The following is a 10,551-nucleotide window of genomic DNA, read 5'->3' on the forward strand; positions in this document are numbered from 1 at the left end:
CTTAGATATAATTCTATCTGAAATAAAATGCAATAGAAATACTTGTCATTATTATGATATACATAAACATGATGTCGATTTTTCGTTATTAGTTGTCTAGTAAACATTAAGTTTAATACCTAGCAAATTTATATGTGGAAATCCACTTTGCGCCTATAATTATAGGCTAAAGTAGCATGTAAAGTCCTACAAATTCAAAATGATGCCTATTTTTTTTATCGAATTTCTTATACTATATCCCCAATTAATTTGTAATCGCAATGATTTAGATGCTCGTAATTTAAATCATTAGTCATCATTGTAATTAATACTAACAAAGGAGCAAAGTGTCTGTCCTTTTCACATATATATATATATATATATATTCCATGATGTCCACGATTATGTAATAGATATAATTATCTCTCAAAAATAAAATGTAATAGAAATACTTGTCATTATTTTAATATACATAAACATCATATCTCATGTTCATTATTTTAATAAAAGCTAACATTGAGTCTTAAGTCTTATCTATAAGATTAAGTTCTTAGCTAAAGTAGAAAGGTATGAGAGTTTTTTTATATTTTTAAGGCATTGGATGGTCTTAAGTATCAGTCCATGGATGGATCGAATCGAGATCGAAATGCAATTGATTAAAATATTTGGTGGGGAGAGATCTGTCTTTTCAAAGTTACCTACCGAGCTGGAATATGAATTAGTCTGGCTCAGCATAGGATACCAGATAATTAAACCAAGAAAGTGTTTTTTAAAATCCATTTATTGATTAAATTTCAGGGCAATTCGGAATTCATACTATCAAATTAACATTTTAGCTATAAAAGTTTCGCGATATGTCGAAAGACAATTCTAAATATGCGACAAGCTGAAAGGGACTGGATTAATATAAAAGGATAAAACCGTTTCTTTTCGCTCTGTTTCAAATTCGATAATCAATAAAATATATAGATAAAAATGTTACTACTATATGATCTTTTATAATATATAATAATGAAAAATATACATTTTTTTATTTGTAGCCAACCCTTGGTTGACAAAGGGTATTAAACCAAAATACCCTATTTCAAAAATCGAGTTAAAACTAGAATTAGTTTGGACTTTTTTAGTACCCTTCGTCAACCAAGGGTTAGTTACAAATTAAAATAAAAACTGTATATTTTTTTATTATACAAATACGTCATTTCCCTATAAAAGGAGAGGAATTCTCCCTCAATTGACACACCAGCCCTCAAATTTCCAGTTTTCTTAGAGAGCCTATTGCTGCTGTCCTTAACTTTCAAGTAAGTAACAGTTGGTTTTACATTCAACTTATTTATACCTTTATAATTGAAACAACTCTACTATGTACCGGTCCATTGGACCTTGCCAATAGGAACGTAAGGTAGCATGATTCTCTTTTTTATTGGTTGAGTCCATTGCACCCGGTCCATCGTAGAAATTCTCGTCTTGTTTATTGTTTATGTATGTTAAACTTTGGTCTATCTCATAACTGCAGTCTTGATATCATGCACCTTAATGAACAAGTAGAATTTGATCATTGAATGTTAGATCTAGGTTTATTAGAATCTTAAAGTGGAGATTTAATAAGTCTATATCTAACGGGTGAATAAGCAAATTCACTTGCTCATTAAGGTGCATGTGAAAATTACTACTCATAACTGATATTCTTTTATATTTCATGAAATAACTCAGCATGGATTTGGCACTCCCAGCACTTGCCTTATTTGCTTTAGTTTTTCTGCTCCAAGCATGGAGAAAGATTACCAAATCAAAGAATAAACTACCTCCTGGCCCAGTTGGATTCCCAATAGTTGGCAGCCTTCACTTGTTTTGGAAAAACCCTCACCAAGATTTGCATAAGCTAGCAAAAATATATGGCCCTATTATGCATTTACGCCTAGGCCAGGTACCGGCAGTTATTGTTTCCTCACCTCGGACTGCCGAGTTATTTCTTAAGACCCACGACCTTGCATTCGCGTACAGGCCTGATCATTCTGCATCCAAATACCTCACTTACGGCCTCAAGAACATCACCATGTCACCATATGGCTCGTATTTGCGCTTTGTGCGCAAGCTCGTCACAACCCAGTTGCTCAGCAAAGAGAAGGTAGATTCATTCAAGTCTATGAGAAAAGAAGAGCTTAACCTGTTGCTGGATTACATTAAGGATGCTTCCTGTGAAGGGATTGCCGTTGATCTTAGAGCTAAAGTTACTGCTCTTACTGCGGATATGAGTTGTAGAATGGTTTTTGGAAAAAAGTACGCGCCAGTGGAGTTTGATGAGAGAGGATTCATGGCTGTGATGAAAGAGTTTATGGTAGCATTATCAGCTCCTGATTTGGGTGATTTCATTCCTCTGATTGCACGATTTGATCTTCAGGGTCTCACAAAGAAAAGAGAGGCAGTTAGCAAAGTGTTTGATGGCTTCCTTGAGAAAATAATCGACGAACATATTCAGTCTAAAGATGATAATCGAACAAAAGATTTTGTGGATATCTTGTTGGAAATTATGGCGTCTGAAGAATCTGAACTTCGCATCGGGCGAGATAACGTCAAAGCCCTTATGTTGGTAAGAAATTTTGGACCTTCTTAACTATAAATTATTCTTTGAATTGATATATATTCTTATGCCTGGCTAATTGCAGGACATGCAAATGGCATCAATGGATACAATATCATCAGCAATTGATTGGACACTTTCTGAAATCATGAGGCACCCAAGAGTTATGAAGAAAATACAAAAGGAGGTGGAAGAGAAAGTAGGGATGCACAGACTAGTTGAAGAATCAGACTTGGGAAATTTGGAATATGTAAACATGGTTATAAAGGAAACTTTAAGACTCCATCCAATAGCAACATTTCTAATCCCACACAGTGCATCAGAAGACACAATTGTTGATGGATTTTTTATCCCTAAAGATTCACAAATTTTTATAAACGCATGGGCCATAGGAAGAGATCCAAGTGCTTGGTCTGATCCAGAGAAATTCTGGCCAGAAAGGTTTATAGGAAGCGACATTGATGTTCAGGGACAAAACTTTGAGCTTATACCATTTAGTTCGGGTCGCAGAGCATGTGCTGGACAACAACTGGGAATGACTGTGACTCGGCTTGTGGTGGCCCAATTGTTTCATTGCTTCGATTGGAAGTTGCCAAATGATATGTTGCCTGTTGATTTAGACATGACTGAGAAAGTGGGTGTAGTCACAGTAAGGGAAAAGCATCTTCTAGCTATACCTTCTTATCGTCTTCAAGTTTGATCTTGTTCAAATTCAATAGTTCTTCGAGCTCATGCCTAAGTCTTACTATATCCTAATAAATCCTAAGGCATATTTTGGTCTAAGTGGACTATGTAGAAGTAGATTTACTTACGAGTTTGGGTACTCGTTCGGTAAAATGTGTCGGGCTTTGCACAAAAGAATATAGCACTAGGTGTGGCCTGCCTTAGATCTGTCTATTTTTAGACGGATTTGGGATTTATATAAAAATACGACGACGAGTCTTATCTATTAATACTTATTATGTAAAATATATAAATAAAATGTATGGAATGTAAATTAATATGAATGTGAAGTTAAAATTTGGCTTGTAACATATTGGTCACTTGAATTTGTTTAAAGTAACCTATTGACCCATGAACTTACTTAGAATGATCCATTTGCTTCTGAACTTTTTTAAAGTGATATACATTGCACTTTGTTTAGATCTTTAAAAAAATTCAAAACTTAAAAAATAAAGATCTAATTTGTGATTCTAAGTATTTAAAGCAAATCAACTTTCTGTTTTATATATCTTTATGGCGTTTTTATAGACCCATGGATTTAAATAACGACATTTTAAGCAAGTTTAGGAGTTAATAAGACACCATATAGGTTCAGGAGGCCAATCAAACATTTTTGAACAAGTTCATCGTGCAACTGATATATTAAGCCTTAAAATTTTATGTCATCTAATATTTATAATTAGTTTAAGCATAATTTTAGTTTGGGAGTTGATTTTCATAAAGAGTTGGGCTAGACTTTAACTGAACATTTTTAGGTGTCTGTAAAGTCTATTCCGAGTCTGACCCATCCCAACTCATGAAAATGTTAAACACACAATTGGCCAGCAACAGAAACGGTTGATGTGAACATGCCCAACAAAATGAACATTAATAATGAAAATGAAACCTTTCGAATATTTCTATATTGATTTTGAAGCTCCAGTTCGAGTCCCTCTCAATTCGTAGCCGGTTGGGCTAGATTTTTACTGAACATATCGTGGTGCATACTCATCCAATCTAGCTCATCCAACCAATGAACATGTATACGTATAAGTAATTGAAATGATGTGATTAGAATCTTTAAGAACAATTCCACAAGAATGTTTGATGTTAACATCTCCTTCAGCTAAGTAACAAATGGTTTACATTCAGCTCACTTATAACTTTACAATTAATTAAGCTTTTTTTCTAACCTCAACATGCCTAATAGATTGAAGGGAAAATTGTACTGCACGTCTATTAGATATACATTGTTATATGGTATGGAATGTTGTAAGATGTCGATGGCGGAGATGCGCGACTAAGGTGGTTTGGCCATGTAAGATGAAGAGCGTTTGATGCACCTGTTAGAAGGATTGAAGAGTGGAAAATGGATTCCATGGTGAGGGATAGAGGAAGACCTATGAAGATGTCGATCCTTGCGCCTTCACTACCCGAGCTACCATTCATCAAGACTTCCCAAATTTCTTAAGAGATAGTTGTTTGGCCCGTTTGTTCTGGTATCTCGATCAGGAAGTTCACTAGGGCTTGGGCTTTGAAGGCTTTTTTTGGTTCGAATGTGATCTCAAACACTGCCAGCTTTAAAGCCCATTCTGACAACATGCTAGATGTTTCCGGTCGTTTGAGGATTTTGCACAAGGGCAAGTCTATTCGAACGATGATTGGGTGACTCTGGAAGTAATGTCGAAGCTTTTGTGATATGTTATTACTACAACAAAGTCCAATTTTCCAAATAGGGGTAACGGGTTTCCGCGTCCCTTAAAACTCTGTTAATGTAATAAACAGAGAATTGCTCACCTCCTTCCTCTCTAACTAGCATGGTTGCAATGGATTCATCGGCCGCGCTGATATAAAGGTAGAGGACTTCACCCGTGACCAGTTGGCTTAGAAGTGGTGCCCTGGATAAAAACTGTTTTAACTCTTCAAATGATTCCTAGTATTCTTTAGTCCACTTAAAGTTTTTTACCCCTTTGAGGCTTTTATGAAAAGGTAGGCATCGCTTCATCGAACATGATATGAAATGCCCCAAAGCGTTAATTTGGAAGTCGTTAAGCTTTTTCGGGGCTCCATGTCAATAATTGCCCTGATCTTATCGGGATTAGCTTTTATTCCTCTTTGAGAGATCATGAACCCTAGGAATTTACCCAACTCGACCCCGAAGGTGCAGTTTTTAGGGTTTACCTTCAAATTGTGTCTTGAGGGTGTCAAAGATAAGTTGAAAATCTTTAGCATATTCTTCCTTGGTTCTGCCCTTTATGATCATGTCATCTACATACACCTCCACCTTGTCCCCCGATCATATCTTTGAAGATTTCATCCACCAGACGTCGGTACGTTGCTCCTGCATTTTTTAGGCCAAAAGGCATGACATTATAACAGTACGTACCTTCGTGAGTTATGAAACTTGTTTTTTCTTTGTCTGCGGATCTTTGTCTGCGGAGTCTATGGGGATTTCGTGGTACCTTTACACCGCAACCCCGAAGGAATAAATTGCATACCGAGGAGTAGATTCAATGAGGGTATCAATACAAGGCAAATGCTGTGAATCCTATGGGGTGGCTTTTTTTTAGGTCCATAAAATCTACACAAAGTCGCCACTTCCCATTTTCCTTCTTAACAAGTACTATATTCGCTCTCCACTTCAGTTATTGAATTTTCTCAATGTGTCCACATTCCAATAGCTTCTTGATATCCACACTAATTAACTTATGCCACTCAGGGCCATGGTTCCTTCTCTTTTGACAAACCTCTTCCACAGTTTTATCAATATTAAGAGAGTGCATCATTAGGTTTGGCGAGATGCCCGTAACATCCAATAGACACCAGGCGAATATAGCGATGTTGTCTCGAAGGCACTTAATGATATCCTCCTTAATACGGTATGCCAGTCCTTCGGCCATCTATAGGGGCTTACCTTTAGCCAACCAGACAGTCTTCAGTAACCCCACCGGCTCGACGCACTCCCTTTCTTCTTCCTGCTTATCTTCAATCCTCGGCTTCATGCTTAAGGAGGCCATGTACATTTGATGTGCTACCAATTGATTTCCTTAGGAAATAGTTATTCCCCCATTAGTGGGAATTTTCCAAGCCTGATAGACAAGGCTCATGCGGAGCTGGACAAGAGCGAACGCCCTATAGTGGCATTGTATAGAAGCGTCGTGTCGACTACTAGAAATCTTGCTTTGCTTCGCCACTTCTGGCCTGAATATCCGACCTCTACCTCTAAACTGATGCTCCCAACTAAAGGAATCGTGTGACACTTGATTCCCACAAGGGGGGTGTGCTTCTATTTAGCTTATCTTCGCCAATATCGAGGCTTACAAAGCCTTTTTGGGTAATAATATTGACGGAACTCCAGGTGTCTAATAGGGATGTTTTGTCCCTATAATTTAGGATGAATTAAAGTTTATCCTTCAGCTAATAATGACGTTTAATGTTTATTTTCCGCATATTTCAATAAATAAACGAGGGGTAATTAAAATGTGTAGTAATATCGAGTTTAATGGTTGTATTTTATAGGCTTGAAGAACGCATGCAAGACAGATGAGACAGATGAAAGACACAGAAGCAACGCACCACACGCCATGTGAAAGGAAAAAAAAACACTCTTTCAGAGTCCCACTCGGCGTGTGGGTATAAAAGGGGACAAGATCAACTGAATTTCGACGGTCAATGAAGAAAAATGAGCAAGTTGTTCCTTAGTCAATCTACAAGCCATGTCATATGTCTCACATGGCATGCCACACGCTGGCACGAGCTCTTCTCTTGGCATGTGAGGACCAAAATACACATACATCGAGCCAGATGCTCACTCACACTCCGTGCCACATTCACAAGATGTGTTGACCACAAATGTCCCAAACACTCAACTGATTGAAGTGTGTGAAAGCTGACATCATGAAGAAAATGAACCATACTACGTGCCACATGTCCCACACACCGTGTGACCCATAATTTCAACATATTTGTGTGAACAATCAAAAGGTCTTTATAAATTATGATTATGGCCCGAGCTTGGTTTGTATATAAATAGGAGTGTTTGGCACTCAATTAGGCATTCAGTTTTTGTGTAATAAAAAACTTACACATTGAGAGCTTGTTGTAATTCTCCCGTTACTACAACGAAGTTATGCTCCATCCGCATTCCATAAGAGTGAGAGTTCCACTTCCGAATCTGATTTGAGTCCGGTTAGCTAGTTCTAAGGGTTGATTCTTCTTCCCTTTTTCCTTGTTAACTACTTTGTACTCGTCCTATGTGCTAGATTTTATTATATTCCGCATCTATGCATTTTACAGTAATAACATATGATTACGGGTTTCAGTTTCACTATACTTGTTAATGTTTATTCCTTGCTTTGATTCTTCTAATTGATTATTCTGTAGGTTGATTACAAACTCTGAACTCCATTAGGATTCACATAGGGTTGCCTTAGCAGAATTGACAACCCGAAAGCCTTAGGAATTGACAAGCCACGGAACTTACCTGCCCTATTTTCTAAGCTTAAAAATTAAAGTCACCTTAAGAAGGAACCACATCCTAAGTATTTCACGGAGTTGGTCGGTTTACATATAATCGTATTTGCAAGAGTAAATTGTTACTTGTATGTATTTTGAAATATTGTTTATCTTATATTGTCTCACCTATAGTTTAGGAGTAGTTTATAATTGCACCAAATCAACCTAAAGTATTCACCACCTAGATAACGTATAGAACCGAGTAGTTTAATACTTGTGGGTATAAATCTCATGGATTCTATACATGGACATAACCAGATTTATTACTTGATAATGACGGCGCACACTTATCCCTTAGTTGACGTTGGAGTATGAATCACCTCGAGTGCATCACTACCTCACGACCCATCGGTGTCCACAAAGACTCGACGAACCTTGTAGTCTGCGATTAACATTTCAATCACCAAGTCATCATCATGGCACCCCTCGTGTTTATTTTTAAGATGGCCAAAATAAAAGTTTGATCATTGCTCCTTTACTGTCTCAATGGCGGTTGTCTCTTCCCTCTTCCTCTTGGTTCAGGAACCTCTAGCGATCACATCGATTACGCCCTTGGGGGCTCGATTGTCTTACTTTTTAACCTTTTCGTTCTTGCTTCCCTCATCGTATTTCTTGAGGAACCGATCCAACTTACCACTTTCTGCCATTTTCTCCAACTCTGCAGCTAGTTGCCGATAGTCCCCCATTTCATGGCCCTCGTTCTTGTGAAAGTGGCAGTATTTTCTGTTATTCCGGACGTTTTTTAGTTTAGGTGGGTATTTGATTCGTATCTTATTATCTTCCACCCAAAAGAGCATTTCTTTCCGGGGAGCGTTAAAAGGGTTTTATGGTCCATCCCTCTGCTCCCGAGGCCTGTATGTGCCTCACCCACTGCTCTCTTCTTTCCTGGGACACATATCATTACCGGGGGCCTACTTTTTTTAAAGCAATGGGTTCGGCTTACGTTCGTCCAAACGAGTGTAATCTTTGGCTCTCCTCATTAACTACTAGAAATCTTTTGGTTGAGCGATGATGATGCTTTGTTATAGCGCTCGGCTTCAGCAATTGCTTGCTAGGGTGTCAATAGCTCCGCTCAAATTGAATTCCTTTACCTGAGTGGCCATAACCTATAATTTCTCAATGAACCGGTCCAAAGGTTCCCCCTCGTTATGAACCGCTGAATTCAGATTTAGCATGGTCTTCCCCTCCAGACTTAGGCGAGACTTGCTCGTACCAAAAGGTTGCCGATTCTTTCAAAGTAGTGGGAAAAATATGGCATAAGACAACGTCAATAGCCGTAGTTGATTCCATGATTTGTTTAATGTTTTTGACGTGGGTAACAAGGTCGTCCATTCCTCCATATTGTACAAATGTTAGGACCCGGAATCCCCAAGGCATGGGATGCCTTTGAATCTTGTTTGATAGAGGTGTGTGGGTCTTGGGAACCAGATTTTCACGAAGAGTTATCCTCTAGGAGTTCCAATATATCTTCTTTGTTGAGGGGCGTGCCCTCTTTAGCTCTTCTGATCTCCGACTCGGACCTTCGCTGGTGATTGCTCTAGGGTTTCGTTAGGTAATAGTGTTTGCTTCGTCGTCGGAGTTTTTCATCGCACCTCAGCTTGCTTTGCCCCGTATGGTGCTTGCGAGGGCTTTTTAATTTGGAATATCCTTGCTTAGGTGGTGGGCTTTGCCTATGGGTTGCAGAGGATTCCCCACCACCTGATTCTACCTCCTATGCGGGTTTTTCTCGCTCACATTCTTTCGCTTTCTGTAATTGTCGCCGTAGATTGGCCATCTCTAACTCAGGCGTGGCTTTTATATCGTTGTAGACACCGAGTCGGAGGACCTGTGACGAAAACCTGAAAACAAGACGGTCGAAACGATTGATTCCGGAAGTTTTGAAAAATATATAAAGAATAATAAGCGGAGGAAAATTAACGGTGCGGCGCGGGCGCGCAACGGCATCCCGCAAGCGGACGACGATGGTCGAACGCCCGCTCGACGGCTCGAGACGTGCGCGCGGCGTCCGTCGGACGCACCGCGAGTGGCACGCTCTCCACGTCCGAGCGACGCCTGGGACCGCTGGCGGTGCGCGCCCTCGTGGGCCGTTGAGCGCACGTGCCTGGCAGCGCGAGGCGCGCGTTCGGCGACCGCGACGTGCGAGCGTTCGGTAGCACGGAACGCGCGCTCGGCGGCCACGGAGTGCACGCGTCCGATGGCGCAGGGCACGCCCCGAGGGTCGTCGGGCGGGCGCTCAACCACGTCGGGCGAACGCCCAACGCGTCGGGCGAACGCCCAACGCGTCGGGCGAACGCCCGACGAGGCGCCCAACGCGTCGGGCGAACGCCCGACGAGGCCGCCCAACCACAATGGGCGACGCCCAAATTTTTTTGGGCGTCGCCCATTGTTCTGGGATCCGTGGGCCTATATAAGGCGCGGATCCCAAGGTGAAAGGGAGGAGGATTTTTTTGGAAGGAGGAAAACTTTCTCACTCTAAACATTTTTAGAGAGAGAGAGTGGATTTTTTTGAGAAAAATATTTTTTTTTCTCAAAAATTCCAAATTTCCTAAGTTCAATTTTTACTAAATTTTCATTAAAAAACGGAAGCTCGCGGTTCGTGGAATCAATCGGCTTCGACTGTCAGATACCGAATTAAAGGTATTATCCGAGGACTAGACTCTTTATTTTATTTAATTTATTTCTCTCCTTCTATTTATTTTTTTTATGTTATAGTTTTTTATTCCTTTAGTCATTTATTTATTTTGTCACGTTTTATTTAGTTAGCATATTTATTT

General features: G+C 39.7%; 1 protein-coding gene across 1 annotated transcript; it reads left to right on the forward strand.

Annotated features, from left to right (window-relative positions):
- Nucleotides 1-1,235: 1,235 nt before the first annotated feature.
- Nucleotides 1,236-3,469, forward strand: LOC136230997 (cytochrome P450 71AU50-like). Its single transcript, XM_066020224.1, has 3 exons — nt 1,236-1,280; nt 1,693-2,569; nt 2,646-3,469. Exons 2-3 carry the CDS (start codon nt 1,694-1,696, stop codon nt 3,258-3,260), a joined length of 1,491 nt encoding a protein of 496 aa, XP_065876296.1. The 5' UTR covers nt 1,236-1,280; nt 1,693; the 3' UTR covers nt 3,261-3,469.
- Nucleotides 3,470-10,551: the final 7,082 nt, after the last annotated feature.

Source organism: Euphorbia lathyris, chromosome 5 (assembly GCF_963576675.1).
Source record: "Euphorbia lathyris chromosome 5, ddEupLath1.1, whole genome shotgun sequence".
Lineage (NCBI taxonomy): Eukaryota > Viridiplantae > Streptophyta > Magnoliopsida > Malpighiales > Euphorbiaceae > Euphorbia > Euphorbia lathyris.

Coding starts and splice junctions, on each gene's coding strand:
- LOC136230997 (XM_066020224.1), top strand. CDS start 1,694: ATGGATTTGGCACTCCCAGCACTTGCCTTATTTGCTTTAGTTTTTCTG. Junction 2,570..2,645: donor ACGTCAAAGCCCTTATGTTG/GTAAGAAATTTT, acceptor GGCTAATTGCAG/GACATGCAAATGGCATCAAT.